Below are 18,546 nucleotides of genomic sequence, written 5' to 3' on the forward strand. Positions count from 1 at the left end.
ACCAGGAGAGATACAGATAATACAAGGGCCACAGAGGAAATTTTCCAGCAGAGCAGGAAAACCAGCTGCCTTACCAGGAACTGCAAAGTAATAAAAACAGGAAGGAAAACCTCTTCAAAATTTCCAGGGAAGAACTGACTATTCTTCTTTTTAAAATTAATTTATGTTATTTATTTATTTTTGGCTGCGCTGGGTCTTCGTTGCTGTGCGCGGGCTTTCTCTAGTTGTGGTGAACCGGGGCTACTCTTCACTGGGGCGCGTGGGCTTCTCATTGTCGTGGCTTCTCTTGTTGCGGAGCATGGGCTCTAGGCGCACAGGCTTCAGTAGTTGTGGCACGTGGGCTCAGTAGTTGTGGCTTGTGGGCTCTAGAGCTCAGGCTCAGTAGTTGTGGCGCACGGGCTTAGTTGCTCCGCGGCATGTGGGATCTTCCCGGACCGGGCTCGAATCCGTGTCCCCTGCATTGGCAGGCGGATTCTTAACCCCTGCGCCACCAGGGAAGCCCGACTATTCTTTTTTTTTTTTTTTTTTTGCGGTACACGGACCTCTCACTGTTGTGGCCTCCCCCATTGCGGAGCACAGGCTCCGGACGCGCAGGCTCAGCGGCCATGGCTCACGAGCCCAGCCGCTCCGCGGCATGTGGGATCTTCCCGGAACGGGGCACGAACCCGTGTCCCCTGCATCAGCAGGCGGACTCTCAACCACTGCGCCACCAGGGAAGCCCCCGACTATTCTTATTATTAGCTCAGAATACTTCATATTATATAATCTTGTATTTGTAGGAGGGAGAAACTGCTGAAGATGCTGAAAGAGTCATTTAAAAATTTGCCCTGAGTCACACCAGCAAGATAGCAACAGGGCTGGTAACAGATTCCAGCCTCAGGATACAATCGGGTCTTTTCACTTCAGCTACAGCATTTTCACAGCACCTCAGGTTCTGAAATGTCCACTCAAGCTATGAAAGAAAAGACATCTGGGGAAGAACAGAGGTCTTATTACCTTTGCTCCAGTTCTAGCTAGTCCTCACCACTGCCCAAGGCTAATCCTCACTCAAAGCCCAAGGCTTGAAGCAGCATCATACAGGGCAGCAGAGCCATCACAGAATTGACATGTATTATTATTCCAAAAGACCTAGATTTATTTCCTGGTAATTCTATCAGTAAAAAGTGACCTTTAGGGCTTCCCTGGTGGCGCAGTGGTTGAGAGTCCGCCTGCTGATGCAGGGGACACGGGTTCGTGCCCCAGTCCGGGAGGATCCCACATGCCGTGGAGCAGCTAGGCCCGTGAGCCATGGCCGCTGAGCCTGCGTGTCCGGAGCCTGTGCTCCGCAACAGGAGATGCCACAACAGTGAGAGGCCCGCGCACCACAAAAAAAAAAAGTGACGTTTAGGAAGGGTTGTCCCAATATTCAAATATAGGTCAATAGGTTGATTTAAACAGAGTTTTAAATCACAACCTTAAAACGTTTCGTAAGTAGCCACAACGGTTTGCTCTGAGTGTCCTAGGCTCAAGAGTTAGCCAGAAGCCCATGGGGTAAATGGCCACTTGCTTGGCTAAGGAGATGCAATACTTCCAAATGACAGTGGTGCTATCTGGTTGAGCTGATGTGCTTGAAAGCAAGAGTGGGACTCAGATAAGCCCTGAGGTCACGTGGAGACTGTTGAGGAGATTGGTTAGGTATGTTAAAAAAAACTTTAAATTTGTCTTCTATAGGGATCAATTCTAGGGGCTGCAGCTTCTGGTTAATGGAATGTAGCCAGGATATTTCTGTGTCAACCAGAGAATATGAGACCTTCTTGGCTTGAACTCTCATAATGTAATATGGCAGGATTAATGAGAGTAAAACTATATAAATGATATTTACTCTAAGGGTGGGAGCCTGTCCTGCTGAGCTAGTAAGGAGAGAAAATACTGAGTGACCTGTGGAGACAGGGAGAGACTCCTCTCTCCTTCCCAGGGGAAAAGATAGTTAAGGAATTGGGCATTTTCTCACACGTTCTTAACTATCAATAAAAGGGAGGAGAAAGCTCCCCTTAAACTATGTGCGAAGGTCTAAGCCCTGTGCAAAGCCATCTCCGGTAAAAGGCCACAGCTTTGTCACAATGTCAGTGACAGTCCAGTGTTGTGGAGGTAGGCTCCAAGTGGCAGCTGTCTGAGACTATGAGAAAAGCCCAGGGGCAGAGCTCTCCCTCAATTCCAGTGTAGGACTGAGATGGAGACAGAACACTGCATTGGGGTGTTTGGAGCAGCAGAGAGAATCAAAGGAGTGACTTCATACTTTTTCCTTCATCCCTGAACTGTTGGGTGAATTAACCATGAGGTTATTAAGTGATTTAATTGCTTCAGAGAAAACATGAGCAGTATTGTTGTTAATCCCTAATTTTATTTCTTTAAACTACTCTCCAAAAGTAAACTTGTTGATTTTATGTTTTCCTGTTTTTTTCTAGAGGTGGTATCCAGGCATTCATCTTTTTTTAAAAGTTCCCCAGGTCATTCTATGTGCAGAGTTGAGAACTACATTCTAGAGATTCATACTGATATATGAAAACGTGGCTAAAAGGATGTTCTGGGACTTCCCTGGTGGCACAGTGGTTAAGAATCCACCTGCCAATGCAGGGGACACGGGTTCGAGCCCTGGTCCGGGAAGATCCCACATGCCGTGGAGCAATTAAGCCTGTGCACCACAACTCCTGAGCCTGTGCTCTACAGCCAGTGAGCCACAACCCCTGAAATCCGTGTGCCTAGAGCCTGTGCTCCGCAACAAGAGAAGCCACTGCAATGAGAGGCCCACTCACCGCAACTAGAGAAAGCCTGCGCACAGCAACGAAGACCCAATGCAGCCAAAAATAAATAAATTTATTTTTAAAAAATGTAAAAAAAATAAAAGGGTGTTCCTTTAGCAGCAGTTGGTGTGCCTACATCCTTTACAGTCAGTGTGGCCGGGTCCACTAATGACATTTATCCAGCCCCCAAACTTGCACTGTCCTTCCACAATTAGTGGAGGAAACAATGCCATAGTCTCTTTCTTTCGCTTTAAATAAACCTCTTGTTGGCTCGGGCGGAGGAGCTAGGAAGTCTGGGCCTGCGGTCCACCCCAGGCTTTGGGTTTGGGGAGGTGCCTGAGTTTGGCCGGGACCCTGTAAAAGGCGGTGCGGGATGATGCCACCGCTGACCCGGGTCAGGCCCCGCCCAGGTCTCTGCCGGGACCTGGCGCCCCGCCCCACCTCGCGGCGGCCGTGCACTGCGAACTACATTTCCCATAATGCACACCGGGGCGGGCAGGGCCAGGCCCAGCGACTGGAGCCGGGCCTCCGCCGCCAGAGGCCGGCGAGTGCTGTCTTCTTGAGCCGGCAGCCGGGCAAGGGGCCGTGGGAGGGAGCGGTGGCCTGCGCTGTGGCCATGTCTGTGTCTGCAGGGGGCCGTGGTCCCGCGAACCTGAACCATCAGTCCGGGCCCGGCCGGACACCCGTGTCCTCCCGGGGGTCCGGCAGAGGGCAGTGACCGGCAATCTCTGTGCTTCCTGACCCCTTCCCCCTCCCCGAGAAACAGGTGAGTCCGACTGCCAACCCACGTGGCTTGGGGGCGCCGAGAGACTGGAGAGCTGTCATCTTTGAAGGGAGGGGCTTGAAGACTGGGGGCCCCTGCAGTCTACGCTGCTATTTGCGGTAGAAGGACTGGGTCTCTCTGGGGTCCCTTCGCCGGTTCCCAGCTGGGGAATACAAAAGGCGAGGCCTGGAACTCTTCCTTCGGCTGGAAGGGCAAAGTCCTGTAGCCCCAACGCACACACATTCGGCCCAGCAGAGTGCTCTCAGAGACTGGCAGAGGTTGACTGTGGGGTGAGCAGGAAGCTCCTGAAAGTGTCTTGAGGCTTGGGACTTTGCCTTCAAGGGTGCCCTGGCTCAGATAACCAAGCTGCCTCTTGCACCTGTTGAGCCACACTTTCTGGGCTCGAGTTTGCTGGGGAGGGTGAGCAGCCTTTGTCAGAAAGGGGAGTGACCACTAGCAGTGACAAGTACCAAGCTATACTCTCAGCGTGGAGTAGGCATCCTGCTGAAGCAGTTACAGCACAGCCTCACCTGGACCCTGTCTGCCACACATCCATGCATCCTGGCACCATCCTCCCAGATAGCCCACTCCCCAAAGGGTCAAGGCAGGATAGGGCACAATCTAAGCAGGAAGAGGGAGCAAGAGTGGTAGGGACCCAGTAGGGAGGAGTTCTTGCAAGGCCCTTCCTCTCTCCAGGCCAGGCACCTAGAGGAGGGAGGCATACCAGAAGGGCTGATTGAGCTAACTTGTTTGGTGACATTGCTCAAAGGCACAGCAGAGCACTTCTAGGGCAAATAGCAAGCCCTGGGGGCTTCTAGAGAGGCTGCCTGAGAAGGGGCCCCAAGGGAGTATCTGGGACTGTTTCCAAGAGACCTCTCTTGCTTAACTGCTTCAGGCCCAGCCACCCAAGAGCTTCAGCCACACAGGTTATGGCTCCAATGGGGTTTGGGGTGGGTTTTGCTATGAGTCATTCACCCTCCCTGCCTAGTTTCCAGTGTAAATGTCCAGAGAACTGTTTGCTTCACCAGGGCTTTTGGCTGGACCCCGATACTTGCCTTGGAGATATTGAGGTACTACATGATTTCAGGTGATTGGAGAACTGTTCGGAAGGAGATGTCCACTAGCCCCAGCCAGCTGACCCTGCTCTCACAACATGCAGGTACCATGTTGGGTAGTACTCAGCCATGCTGGGCGCAGTTACCTAAATCCCACTGGGATCAGTGGATAGTGGGCCCTCAGGGGTAAGCTGCTGTAGACCTTGTTTTGGTCTTTGAGCCAGAGGCGCAAGGCCACAGAGTAGGGACATGTGGTAGAAAGGAGTTCAGCTTGGGAGAGACTTCTGGGAGCAGCAGGGAAGTTACAGGTCTGTCCTGCAATTTCAGGATGAATAGCCAGTTAGCCTGGAGGAACTCCCAGCCCTAGGCCCAAAGGCATCTCTGTCCCAGCATCACAGATGGGTCATTTCAGGCCAGAGCCCACCTGGCTTCATGAGGTCAGAAGCACGTCCTGCTCACTAAGGGCCTGGCTCAGGATGAGCAAACTCGCAAAGGACTGATTTACATGGCAGAGATTACTGGATCTGTGTATAAGTGCAGGTACACATGGTCTGAATAAGAATAATCATGATGTGCTAAAGACAGCTGAGTGTATATGTACCTACTCTGTGCCAGGGTAACCAAATTACATGGATTATCTCATTTAATCCTTCCACAACCCAATGAATCAGTGCTGTCATCATCCTCATTTCATAGGTGAGAAAGCTGAGATTTATAAAACCAAGCCAGGTTAATACAGGTCCCTCTGACTCCAGAGCCACTGTTACTGAACACTTAACTACCACCAAGGACTAAGTCTTCCCTACAGGCAGGAGTCTCCCAAGGCTACATTGGAGCTGGGTGTTCTCTGAGGATCTTTCATCTTCTCCCTTCCAAAGTTATTTATCTGACAAATGTTAATTAAAATCCTGCTTATGGAGCTGACATTCTGAAATTTGCGACAGCTCACAGGGTTACCTTCAATGTAGAAAAATAAAGCAGGGCAAGGGAGATAAGAATCCAGGATATTCCAGGAAGGCCTCTCTGATAAGGTAACACTTGAGCAGCAACCTGAAGGAAGTGACAGAGTGAGTCATGTAGATATTTGGCCAAGTAGTGGAATAGGTGAGGTGGGGGGCAGGGGGAAAAGTAGGGAGGTGTGGTCCAGGCAGAAAATTCAGCAAGAGCAAAGTTCTGAAGTGAAGGAATATTCAGGATTTACATTTACAGTATACTCAAGGAAAGCCATAATGTCAGTGTGGCTGGGTTGAAGCAAAGCAAGTAGGGGAAAGAACAGGAGATGAGGTTGAAGAAGTAATTTGGGGGGTGGGGTGCAGTGCGTGTAGACAGAGAGGTTCTTGTGCACCACTGTGAGGAAATTGGCTTTCTCACTGGGTTAGGTGTGACCGTTACAGACTAGTGAGCAAAGGAGCTACGTGACTTGACTTCTGTCTCAAGCAGATCACTTTGAGTGCTGTGAGAAGGATAGACTGTACAGGGACAAGGACAGAAGTGGGGAGACTGGTTAAAAGACTGTTGCAATGCTGGAGAGGGTGTGGAGAAAAGGGAACCCTCTTATACTGTTGGTGGGAATGTAAATTGATACAGCCACTATGGAGAACAGTATGGAGGTTCCTTAAGAAACCAAAAAGTAGAACTACCATACGACCCAGCAATCCCACTACTGGGCATATACCCTGAGAAAACCATAATTCAAAAAGAGTCATGTACCACAGTGTTCATTGCAGCACTATTTACAATAGCCAGGACATTTACAATAGCCAGGACCTAAGTGTTCATCGACTGATGAATGGATAAAGATGTGGCACATATATACAATGGAATATTACTCAGTCATGAAAAGAAACAAAATTGAGTTATTTGTAGTGAGGCGGATGGACCTAGAGTCTGTCAAACAGAGTGAAGTAAGTCAGAAAGAAAAACAGATACCATATGCTAACACATACATATGGAATCTAAAAAAAAAAATGGTTCTGATGAACCTAGGGGCAGGACAGGAATAAAGACACAGACGTAGAGAATGGACTTGAGGACACGGGGATGGGGAAGGGTAAGCTAGGATGAAGTGAGAGAGTGGCATTGACATATATACACTACCAAATGTAAAATAGATAGCTAGTGGGAAGCAGCCGCATGGCACGGGGAGATCAGCTTGCTGCTTTGTGACCACCTAGAGGGGTGGGATAGGGAGGGTGGGAGGGAGACGCAAGAAGGAGGGGATATGGGGATATTTGTATATGTATAGCTGATTCACTTTGTTACACAGCAGAAGCTAACACGACATTGAAAAGCAATTATACTCCAATAAAGATGTTAAAAAAAAAAAAGACTTGCAGCAATCTGCTAGAGAGATAATGTTGACTGGGACCAATGTGATAGTGGTGGAGGTGATGAGAAGTGGTCAGATTCTGAATATGGGCATTTTCCTATGGAACATCAATAATCTGTTCCATGAAAGTTGGACATTCTGTCTGGAATCACTAACTTAGTATCTGTTTCCCACTTTTTTTTTAACATTTTATTGAAGTATAGTTGATTTATGTGTTTCCCCATTATTTCAAATGGGAAAAAGTATAATTCTTCCTTCATCAACCCCAAATCCCCAATTTTCTAAAATGGCACTAAAACACAAGGAAAATACATACCTAATATATGCCAAACAAATTATAATGTTAGGATACAAAATGCTTAAAACACTTCCTCATGATCAAACAGTGTTGCTTTGATACAGCATCATGGCCTCTTTCAGTACCTGCAGATAGCCATGATGTAAGTAAACCCCTTTTGTTGGCACTCAATGATCTATCAGTTCTATTTGAAATGTAATTTGAGGCTTTAAATGCACATTCCTTTATTAAAAAATATAGATCAAGTGTTGATAATAGTTTTTTTCTATGTAAACATAAGCTCAATCAGTACAAGTTTGTTGTATTAGTTATCTATTGCTGTGTAACAAGTTATCCCAAAACTTAGCAGCTCAAACCAATAATAAATATTTATTATCTCATACAGTTCCTGAGGTTCAGGAATTTGGGAGCATCTTAGCTGGATGATTCAGGCCCAGTGTCTCTCATGAGGTTGCAGTCATTCAAAGGCATGACTGGGGTTAGATGATTTGCTTCCAAGACTGCTTGCTCACATGACTAGCACATTGGTACTGGCTGTTCTCAGGTTTCAGTTTCTTACCACGAGCTCCTCTCTTTACGGCTGCTTGAGTGTCCTCACAACTGATGGCTGATGGCTGCACCTAGAGAGAGTGATCCAAGAGAACAAAGCAGAAGCCACAATGTCTTTTATGACCTAGCCTCAGAAGTCACACATTGTCATTTTCACATTATCCTGTTGGTGACATAGATTAGTTCTGCTCAGTGTGGGATGGGAGTATATAGACTTGAATGCTGGGAGTTGAGAATCACTGGGGACCATTTGGAAGGCTGGCTACCACAGCTGTGTATTAAAAACCAAGAGGCATTCTATGTGGCAAAGGTTAATGAGAGACATTTTGCTGGGTGTACCTGTATTCTGAAGTAAAGCTGACAAGATTTGCTGGTGGTTTGGTGTATGAGGTACGGGAAAAAGAGAGGCATAAGGGATGCCTCCAAGATTTTTTGCTAAATAACTGGAAGTATCAAATTGTCTTTCACTGAGATGGAGAAAACTCTGAGAGGAACAACTTTTTAAGGGGATGATCAGGAACTCAGTTTTGGACATATAACTTTGAGATACTATAAGATATCCAAGGGCAGACATCAAGTAAACAGTTAAATGTGTGTGCCTCTGGAAGTCAGAAGAGAGATTAGGGCTGTGAATAAAATTTGGAATCATTAATTTATCGGTGAAATTTAAAACCATGAGACTGAATAAGGTCACCAAGGGATCGAATGAAGACAGAAAAGAGATCCAAGACCTGAAATCTTGGTCCCTCAACAGTAAGAAGAACTGTAAAGAGAACTTAGAAGGAGTGGTCCATGAGGTAGGAGAACCATGAAAGGAGAGTGATGTGCCAGAAGCCAAGAGAAGAAAGTGTTTTGAGAGAGAGGAAATAATCATTGTGGCTGCTGAGTGAAGTGAGATGATCCTGGAGGTCACTGGAGGCCTTGAGGGAGCAGTGTTACTGGAGTAATAGTTGGAATGGATTCAAGTGTGAATGGGAAAAGTGGAGAGACACCTGAGCGCTCCACATTTCCCAGTCCCTCTGGCCACATGACTAGTTCTGGCCAATCTGGACTTTGAAGTATTTAAGAGTTCTGACATGACCCTCCAGCCCTGTCTTCCATTGCCAGGTGACGGCAGAACTATAAGATGCTAGTAGCCTGGATTCCTGAATCACTGCCCGGAGGGAGCTGCTCTGAATTGCTACCAAACCCACAGTACGTGAGCAAAAAATAAGCCTTTAGTGCTCGCTTCGGCAGCACTAAAATTGGAACGATACAGAGAAGATTAGCGTGGCCCCTGTGCGAGGATGACATGCAAATTCCTGAAGCGTTCCATATTTTTTGGTTCAGGCGGTAATGCGAGTGATGGGGAGCGGCGCGGGGTGGCAGATGAAGCTTCGGCTCTCCCGCTGCTCACCTCCTGCTGTGCGGCCCACTTCCTAACAGCCCACGTCCCAGATAGAGGTCCGCAGCCTGGGAGTTGGGGACCCCTGCTGTATATAATGGAGTCAGCCTGTCAAATTAGGAACTTGTAAATATTTTAATACATATTATCCTTTAGAGTTTATTAAAAAATGGTTGCAAAATCTGTGAAGGTGGTCAAAAGGTACAAACTTCCAGTTACAAAATAAATAAATCCTGAGGATGTAATGTACAGCATAGTGACTATAATTAATAATGCTTGTATATTTGAAAGTTCCTAAGAGAGTAGGTATTAAAAGTTCTCATCACAAGAAAAAAATTTTGTAACTTTGTGTGGTGATGGATGTTAACGAGACATGGTGGTGACCATTTTGCAATATATACAAATATTGAATCATTATGTTGTAGACCTGGAACTAATATAATGTTATACATAGATTATTTCTCAATAAAAAAATGCTTGCAATAAAAAAAAAAAAAGAAAAGCCTTTAGGGAATTCCCTGGCAGTCCAGTGGTTAGGACTCTGCACTTCCATTGCCTGCAGCCCAAGTTCAATCCCACAAGCCATGTGATATGGCCAAAACAAACAAAAAAAGCCTTTATGTGTAAAGCCTCTACCATTTTGGCACTCATTTGTTACACAGCATAGCCTAGCTTACGTGACTAATTAAACTCCAAGTACTGTTTACTGTTTTGAGGTTTGTTTGTTTGTTTTATAAAGGACAGCAAAAAAAAAAAAAAAATAGGGTGGTACCTAGAGGGGAATGTAGAGTTAAGGGGAGGTTTGTTTTAAGGTTTTAATTGAAATAAAACAAACATAAAGTTCACAAATCATAAGTACAGCTCAATGAATTATAACAGAGTAAACACATCTAAGGGAAGGTGTTTGGAAAATGGAAGAAACATCAGTATATTGGTGATGAATAGGGGAGAAGGGGACACTGATGATCTGAGAGAGAGAGGGACAGCTGCTGAAGCCATATGCTTGGATGGGTGAGAGGGGCTGGAGTGGAGGTGTTAGTGGAGCCCAGACAGCTCATCTTTAGTAAGAAGGAGGAAGGCAGAGTCTGGCAGGTGAGGTGAGGTGGTAGTGGGAATCTTGGAAGTTCTCTTTTGCTGACTTCCATGTCCTCAGTGAAATAGAAGTTAAGGTTATCACTGATAGTGCTGAGGGTGAGCATTGGAGAAGATGATGGAAGCTTGAGAAGAGAGAAGATGTGAAGCTCTCCACTAGGGGAGTGGGAAAGTGAGTACACATAGAAATGTAGGGCATTCCCATTTAAAGTAGTTGTTCTGGACCCTCTCCTCAGAAAAAAGCACATACCAATCCAGGCCTCCATCCAAGGAGCCAGGTCCAGAAGCCCTGGCCACAAGCCCAGGACTGGCAGTAGCAGCTTGCCCTCTGCCTATATATGGACAGACTCATCTCTCTGGGGTCGCTCTCTCTTTACACAGCAATGCAGACCCCAACCGGGCTTTTAGGTTAGCTTGTAAAATAATGGTCTCCAAGGTTCTCGTGTGGCCTGTGTCTTCTTGCTCAAGATCTGGACATGCCCTAGTTTCCTTAGCACCCACTGCCCTGGGCTCCGTGGTGTTGCGGTGGCTGTTTTGGCCTGTTTTGGATTGCTCCTCTTGGTCTCAGTCTCAGAGGAGACCTTTCTGGATGCCTCCCCAGGTTCCTGTTGAGGGCATGCAGCTTCTTAATTACTCTTCATCAGAAAAGGTGGACCACACCTTGGTCTTCTGGGCTCTGACCCTCGCTGGGAACCATCACTCTTGATTGTCTTGATGGACAGGACTGGTGGCCTAGAAAATCCCAAAAGGTAGATGTTCTCCCAAATAATCTTCCTTTGAAGATTATTCAAAGGGCACTCTGTGTGGGGTGATGCTGTTGACCAGTGGTACCCAACCCCCACTTAACTCTGTGGTGCTCCGGGACCAGTGGGGGCGTGGCCATCAGGCCAGTCTCTGGCCCTGCCTCCCTCTCTGTCTGTTTTGCACATTGAACTGCTTTACAAGATTAATTTGAAGAAAGGATTCCATAGCTTACAACAAAGATGACAGAAGAGCTTGAAAATCAACTCTTTGGGTACACTTGGCAGGAGCTGCCCGCTAGGAACTTGTGGTCGGAGAGAGTTCTTAGAGACAGGTAAGCGGGGGCCACACAAATGCTAGTGCTGGTGACACTGTTTTGAAATCACTCTTCTCATGAACGCTTTTGAGCACCTACTTCATGCCAGGCTCAGGGTGGAGTCATTTGCCCAAGGTTACAGAGCTAGTAAGGGACAAGCCTCAATTATTCCCTATGGACTCTGCTCCAGGAGGGCAGGGACAGAGTCTGCTTTGCTCACACTAACACCAGTCCCCCCCAGGCCCCTGGCCTGCCTGCAGTGCCTTCCTCATGAGTCTCTGACTAGTCTTCGCTGCCCTTCTAGCCCATCCAGCCAAATTTCTGTTCCCTAAAGGGTTAGTGCCTCAGATGGAACCCCTCTCCTATGGATTGTTTGTTGCCTGCCAAATGAAGACCCTTCAGCCTGACATTAAGGGACCTTAGAGGCTGATCCCAAGAGAGCCACCCAACTTCGTTATCCCTGACATCCACTATTGGCCACCTCCACCTGGCCCGGAGGCTGCAGAAGGACTGGGAGATCAGGCTGAGTTTGTCCTTAGTGTCCATCAAATGGGCACTGAGAACCGACATGTCCATAGTTGTTTTTAACTGGAGAGGTGAGCCCTGGTGCCAAATTCAAAAGGTACAGAATGCAAGGAGAAAAGCAAGGCTTAGGCCTGTTTACTCTGACTCACTTTGTTCATAGTAAATGTCTAAATATCAAAAAGAACTGATTTGTCAACTCAGTTTTGAATGGAGAAATGTTCATGGTAGGATGTACAGTGGAAGATATCAGGATACAGAATGGTTTCAATTACCAGCTCCAGCGCTTCTTTCCTGTCGTGACATTGGACAATGTACTTACACTCTCTCAGCTTCAGTTTCTTCATATATAAAGCTTGTCTGACAAGAGTGCCTGCCTCAGAGAAGAGTGATCAGGATTACATAAAAATCCACATAGGGACTGGGACTTCCCTGGAACTTCTAGGGGTAAAGAATCCGCCTTCCAATGTAGGGGATGCAGGTTCGATCCCTGGTCAGGGAACTAAGACCCCACATGCCGCGGGGCAACTAAGCCCACGTGCCATAACTAGAGAGAGAAAGAAACACTGCACACCACAACTAGAGAGAAGCTTGAGTGCCGCAACTAAGACCCGACACAGGGACTTCCCTGGTGGCGCGGTGGTTAAGAATCCGCCTGCCAATGCAGGGGCACGGGTTTGATCCCTGGTCCAGGAAGATCCTGAAGATCGCAGAGCAACTAAGCCCATGCGCCACAACTACTGAGCCTGCGCTCTAGAGCCCGTGCTCTGCAACGAGAGGCCACCGCAATGAGAAGCCCGCGCACCACAACAAAGCTTAACCCCTGCTCACCGCAACTAGAGAAAGCCCACAAGCAACGACGAAGACCCAACACGGCCAAAAAAAAAAAAAAAAGTATATTTATTTATTTATTTTGGCTGCACTGGGTCTTAGTTGCATCAGGCAGGATCTTCATTGCAGCATGCAGGATCTTTAGTTGTGGCATGAGGGATCTTTTAGTTGCAGCATGCTGCTCTTAGTTTCAGCATGCGGGAACTAGTTCCCTGACCAGGGATTGAGCCGGGCCCCCTGTATTGGGAGCACAGAGTCTTAACCACTGGACCACCAGGCAAGTCCCCCATGCATTCTTTTATAATCAGAAAGAGAACAGCACGCGTCTTTAGAAGGGAATATTCAGAACCCATTCCCCAGAGGTTTGAGTTAGCTGGGTCCTGGTGAGGGATACTTTCCTGTACTTAACCACTCTTAATTATGCCAGTGACTCCTGCCACTAGCACCTTCCCGCTTACCCTCAATGATGCCTTTGTTTGCCCCACAGGAGAGCCCAAGGGATGGCTGCTGACATGCAGAGGAAGAGAAGCAGCGAAGGCCCTGATGGCACGTTGGCTCCTTCTGATGGGCAGAGTGTGGAGAGAGCTGAGAGCCCCACACCAGGACTGGCCCAGGGAATGGAGCCAGGTATGGGCAGGGTGCGCAGCCCCAGCCAGCTTACAGCTAGAGCAGCCTCGAGGGCAATCGGGATTCCCAACCACTCTTTCACTGTCACTCATTCATGCATGCTCACTTGTTAGCTATTTGTCATGTGCTGGGGATACTGCAAGGATCCAGGCTCAGTGTGCATCTGGCCTTCCTCTCCACTTCATGTTGTGCCACTTGCCCTGTGCTGTCTTGCCACCAGTGTGGGCTCTTCTCCTATTTCCTGTGTCTACAGGTACCTCCCTGGCTCCTTCTCTCTCCCTCAGCTCTCAACTTAAATGTCACCTCCTCACAAGAGAGGCCTGCCCTGACCATGCTCTGCACAGAACACTAGTTATTTTGTAGTCTTATTTGTGTGTGTATGTATTGCCCATCTTTCTTGTCTACAAGATTGTGAGCTCTTTGAGCACAGAGCTGTTGTATCCCCAATGCCTGGTACAGTGTTGAACTCATAATAGAGACTCAAAACATATCTCTTGAACTCTTCTGTCCAAAAAAAAATCAGTAAAGGAAAACTGACATTGTCCCTGCCTTGGGGGAGCCACAGGCTAGTGAGAGCATTCCAGTGGAGGGGGTTAGGAACCATGGGTCCCTGTGCAGGGTCAGGGAGCCTTCTCCCAGGGAGAGAGATTTGCTGAGCACAGGAGGTATTCCAGGCACAGGGCGAGGTGCTGGGAACACAGCAGCAAAAAACCAGGTTCCTGCCCATGAGGGGGAACCCCACTGCAGTTGGGGAGAAGGGCAATAACTGATAAGTGCCGCAAGAGAAGTCAAGGAGGGGGATATGATAGAGTGCCTGGGTTTGGGGGTCAGGTGACAGGGACAACTAACATCTTTGCTGTGAGCTGAAGTGTGACAGGGAGCTGGCATGCAAAGAGGTGGGAGTGCCTTCCATGCAGAGGGAACAGGAGATGCAGAGGCCCTGAGGTAGGTGGGGATATCCAAAGAGCAGATGCACGAAGGGCTGTGAGATGAGAGTGAGAGGGGCAGGCAGATACTGGCTACCACCGCAGCCTTGAGGGGTTGGGGTCTTATTCCCAGTGTGAGGGGAGGAGGCTGGTGGGCTGTAAGTCACAGCAGAGCATGACTTGTAGCCAGAAGGAACAGTGGCTTACCTCATCAGGACAGGCAGAGTACTGTATTGGGCACCTTGCTGGTGAGGTGGTCTGCCAGAAGCTACTGCTCTAAACACCAGTGCTTTTGGCTGGCAGGTGCCGGACAGGAGGGTGCCATGTTCGTCCATGCCCGTTCCTATGAGGACCTGACAGAATCAGAGAATGGGGTGGCTTCTGGGGAGAGCCCCAAGGAGGGTGCTGGTGGTCCTCCACCTCTGCCTACAGACATGCGCCAGATCAGCCAGGACTTCAGTGAGCTGAGCACCCAGCTGACAGGTGTCGCCCGAGACCTGCAGGAGGAGATGCTTCCAGGAAGCTCTGAGGACTGGCCGGAGTCCCCAGGGGCAGCTGGGCGACCAGCCACAGAGCCCCCAAGAGAGGGCACTGGTGAAGGGGATGAGGAGGAGACTGCTGAGGCATGGCGCCTGCACCAGAAGCATGTCTTCGTGCTGAGCGAGGCGGGGAAGCCTGTGTACTCCCGCTATGGGTCAGAGGAGGCACTTTCCAGCACCATGGGTGTCATGGTGGCCCTGGTGTCCTTCCTGGAGGCTGACAAGAATGCCATCCGTTCCATCCATGCAGGTGAGCCACCAGGAGGGGGGTGCCAGGAGGTCTCCCTGGCCAGGAGAGACCATACCAGGTTTCGGACTCCCAGGGACTAGAGGGCTGGGATGTGCTGTGTGACCAAGGTTAGTCCCTCCACCTCACCGAGCCCCAGGTCCTCATCTGAACACGGGAAAACAACACTGACTGCCTCATAGGGCTGTTGTGGGGGCCAAAGGTAGCTCGCACATGGGCTTTGCCCTTGGAGAAGGTGAGAAGCCGGGGGAGGTAACCAAAATAATCCCAGGTCTTGAGCCCCACCCAGCTCTTGCCACTTAGCCCAAGAATGTGTGTCTTTCTGAAGTGCTTCCTGCATTTTAGCTGGTCCCAGTCTGTGAAACAAGTGGCAGGAAAGGGGAAAGGGGGGGAAAGGGGGGCCCATGGGCATCTGTTTTTCTTTCATCCTGAAGCCCCCTCTGTGTGCACAGTTCTGAGGGGAGGTGGAGAGATTGTGGAAAGCGGGGCTCTGAGGGTGCTAGGGCAGGCCATTCAGGGAGGGCTTTCCGGAGAAGGGCTGAAGCTGACACCACCCCTATCCATCGGTCCCATCAGATGGCTACAAGGTAGTATTCGTGCGCCGGAGCCCACTGGTGCTGGTGGCGGTGGCCCGCACGCGGCAGTCGGCACAGGAACTGGCGCAAGAGTTGCTCTACATCTACTACCAGATCCTGAGCCTTCTTACGGGTGCGCAGCTGAGCCACATCTTCCAGCAGAAGCAGAACTATGACCTGCGGCGCCTGCTCTCGGGCTCTGAGCGCATCACGGACAACCTGCTGCAGCTCATGGCGCGAGACCCCAGTTTCCTGATGGGGGCGGCGCGCTGCCTGCCCTTGGCGGCGGCCGTGCGCGACGTCGTGAGTGCCAGTCTGCAGCAGGCGCGCGTCCGCAGCCTCGTCTTCTCCATCCTGCTGGCGCGCAACCAGCTCGTGGCGCTTGTGCGCCGCAAGGACCAATTCCTGCACCCCATCGACCTGCACCTGCTCTTCAACCTCATAAGTTCCTCCTCGTCCTTCCGCGAGGGCGAGGCCTGGACGCCCGTGTGCCTGCCCAAATTCAACGCAGCCGGCTTCTTCCACGCACACATCTCGTACCTGGAGCCTGACACGGATCTCTGCCTGCTGCTCGTCTCCACCGACCGTGAGGACTTCTTTGCAGTGTCTGACTGCCGCCGCCGCTTTCAGGAGCGCCTGCGAAAGCGCGGAGCGCACCTGGCGCTGCGGGAGGCACTGCGCACACCTTACTACAGTGTTTCCCAAGTGGGCATCCCTGACCTGCGCCACTTCCTCTATAAGTCAAAGAGCTCAGGACTCTTCACCAGGTGAGGGAGGGCCTTGGGGAGACTGCTTGAGGGAGACAAGGGCGTGGGGGGGGTGGGCGGCTGGTTGGGCCTGAGCTCTGATGCAGTCCTGAAGCTGATGACCCCTCTGGGAATGGACCGACCTGCTGTGTCTGTTTGACTCTGATACCAGGGGCCCAAACCCCCTATCACCCTACTCCCCATCAGCATACACCTCTCTACTTCAGTCATTTCCCATAAGGCCTTGAAATACCCAATACACCCAGGGAAGGAAGCTGGAACAGAGGTCTCCTCTGTTTGGTCAGTTTGGTCCAGCCCAGGATGCACAACTCCTCCACTTCCTCCTCCAGCAGAGGGGCTGGGGCCAGATGAGGCATCTTCTATCCTCCTTTTACCCCTTTTTGGTCCAGAAGGTTCCTGGCTCACTTTTCCTTCATCTCAGACCTGTCACTCTGTCTAGGACACCTACACCCAGATTGGTTTCTCCAAGGGAGGGTCACCAAAGATGCCATGAACTTGGGGGAGAGGGGAGAACAGGGCTCCAGTCTGGGTGGGCCCAGCTTTGTCCTGGGGAGTCTTCAGTGGTGAGGAGACAATGCCTTGTCCTGGGGTGGGGGGGCATTTGGAGGGTAGGACCCATGGTGGAGTCTCCCTGGCCAGGAATAGGTGTTTCTGGATCTCCAGAGAAGCCAGTGGAAGTCATTCCTTTGCGAACCCACTCCCCCATCTCCAGCCCTGAGATCGAGGCCCCGTACACCAGTGAAGAGGAGCAGGAGCGGCTGCTGGGCCTCTACCAGTACCTGCACAGCCGCGCCCACAATGCCTCCCGCCCACTCAAGACTATCTACTACACGGGCCCCAAAGAGAACCTCCTGGCTTGGGTAAGGCAGCCCTGGGATGGGCTGGGCTTCATCGGGGTCCTGGGCAAGGGCCACAAGGGTTGTCTAATCTGGATGACCACCCTGTGCCCCCTTCCTCCAGGTGACAGGCGCCTTTGAGCTCTACATGTGCTACAGCCCCCTGGGGACCAAGGCGTCGGCCGTCAGTGCCATCCATAAACTGATGCGCTGGATCCGCAAAGAAGAAGACCGCCTCTTCATCCTCACGCCCCTCACATACTGATGAGAATGTGTGTGGGCTCGGCCCTCCTAGGCACACCAGGCTGTGGAAGCCATGGGAGCTTCCAGGTGGGGCTGGCCTCTGGCCCAGGCAGCAGGCAGGGACTGTGGGTTGGTGTGTGCATTAAAGTGCTTTGGGGAAGACACTTGTGGGCCTTGTCACTGGTTCCTTCACTCTCACTCACACACAGACGCTGGATCCTCCTCCCTAGGCCCTGCCCATGCTTCCCCATGCACAGCATCACATGTGCTCAGAGTTGGCCCCTGGGCTGGGGCTGTTTTCATTCAGCTGAAGTCCTGCCACGTGTAAAGTGTTCTCTAGGACCCCACTGGCCTTCCCCACCACGACCAACCTCCCGCGATGCCCCACCCCACACTCAGTCTGAGCCCCTGGTGCCTCCCCTGTCACTCCTAGGTGGGATTCCCAGCTGCATGGCCTGAAGGACCACCCAACCACCCGGGAGCCCTGACTGTGGCTCTGCTTAATGGACTGCTGTATTTCAGCAGGGGCTGAGCTGAGTAAGACAGGGACAGTCAAGTGGAGAGAGTCTGAGCCTGGGCATGGGTGGGAGCCCTTGGTGAGGTGGCCCAGTGTTCAGCACAAATTCAGAGTCCAGCCTCACTATAGCTGTAGGCCTCTGGGGAAACTATTCCAGCTTAGGGTTCCTCATGAAGGCTGTCCACCTCAGCTCCCCTACCTCTAGCCAGCACATTCCTCAGGATGGCCCCCAGGAGTGAGCCAGAGGACCTGAAAGAAGACCCAGCTGACCTCTGGGGCTGGAGTGGACCCTGCCCTAAGAAGGGCTGATGCCCTTTTCAGTCACCCTGTTCCCTGGCATGGCCCAGCCTACGTGGGTCACCAGGAACATCCCAGGAGGCTCAGCAGTGAAGGCCCAGCCCCATTCACTCTACCATGAGACCTTCTTAGGACAGAGCCCAAGGCACAGTGCAGAAAGCTTCTACCTTCCTGCTGGGGACTCTCCCAGTTATGCCACAACTGAACCATCTCACTGGCCAGGGGAACAGAAGACCTAGGAAGTGTTTGGGAGAATAGTGTCCATGGAATATGGTCTTCAGACTATAGAGTGAATCACCTTCATGCAGTCTC

At 50.5% G+C, this 18,546-nt stretch overlaps 2 protein-coding genes and 1 pseudogene across 10 annotated transcripts in view; 2 read left to right on the forward strand and 1 right to left on the reverse strand.

Moving 5' to 3' along the window:
- RBM6 (RNA binding motif protein 6) overlaps positions 1 to 18,546 on the reverse strand; it is a 204,842-nt gene that overhangs the window by 110,575 nt on the left and 75,721 nt on the right. The gene's annotated exons all lie outside the window — the stretch shown is intronic.
- Positions 3,270 to 17,584, forward strand: MON1A (MON1 homolog A, secretory trafficking associated). Of its 9 annotated transcripts, none has more exons than XM_033424396.2 (8): positions 3,270 to 3,546; positions 4,572 to 4,702; positions 8,882 to 8,968; positions 13,148 to 13,287; positions 14,517 to 15,002; positions 15,576 to 16,341; positions 17,054 to 17,201; positions 17,302 to 17,584. In XM_033424396.2, the coding sequence occupies exons 3-8, from the start codon at positions 8,901 to 8,903 to the stop codon at positions 17,440 to 17,442; spliced, it is 1,749 nt and encodes a 582-aa protein (XP_033280287.1). In that variant the 5' UTR covers positions 3,270 to 3,546; positions 4,572 to 4,702; positions 8,882 to 8,900; the 3' UTR covers positions 17,443 to 17,584. The 9 variants fall into 9 exon arrangements, with proteins under 9 accessions (XP_033280287.1, XP_033280296.1, XP_033280288.1 ...); XM_033424405.2 differs by having other exon boundaries at positions 14,646 to 15,002; XM_033424397.2 differs by having other exon boundaries at positions 4,631 to 4,702.
- Positions 8,995 to 9,095, forward strand: LOC117200731 (uncharacterized; annotated as a pseudogene).

This window comes from Orcinus orca, chromosome 10 (assembly GCF_937001465.1).
Source record: "Orcinus orca chromosome 10, mOrcOrc1.1, whole genome shotgun sequence".
Classification (NCBI taxonomy): domain Eukaryota; kingdom Metazoa; phylum Chordata; class Mammalia; order Artiodactyla; family Delphinidae; genus Orcinus; species Orcinus orca.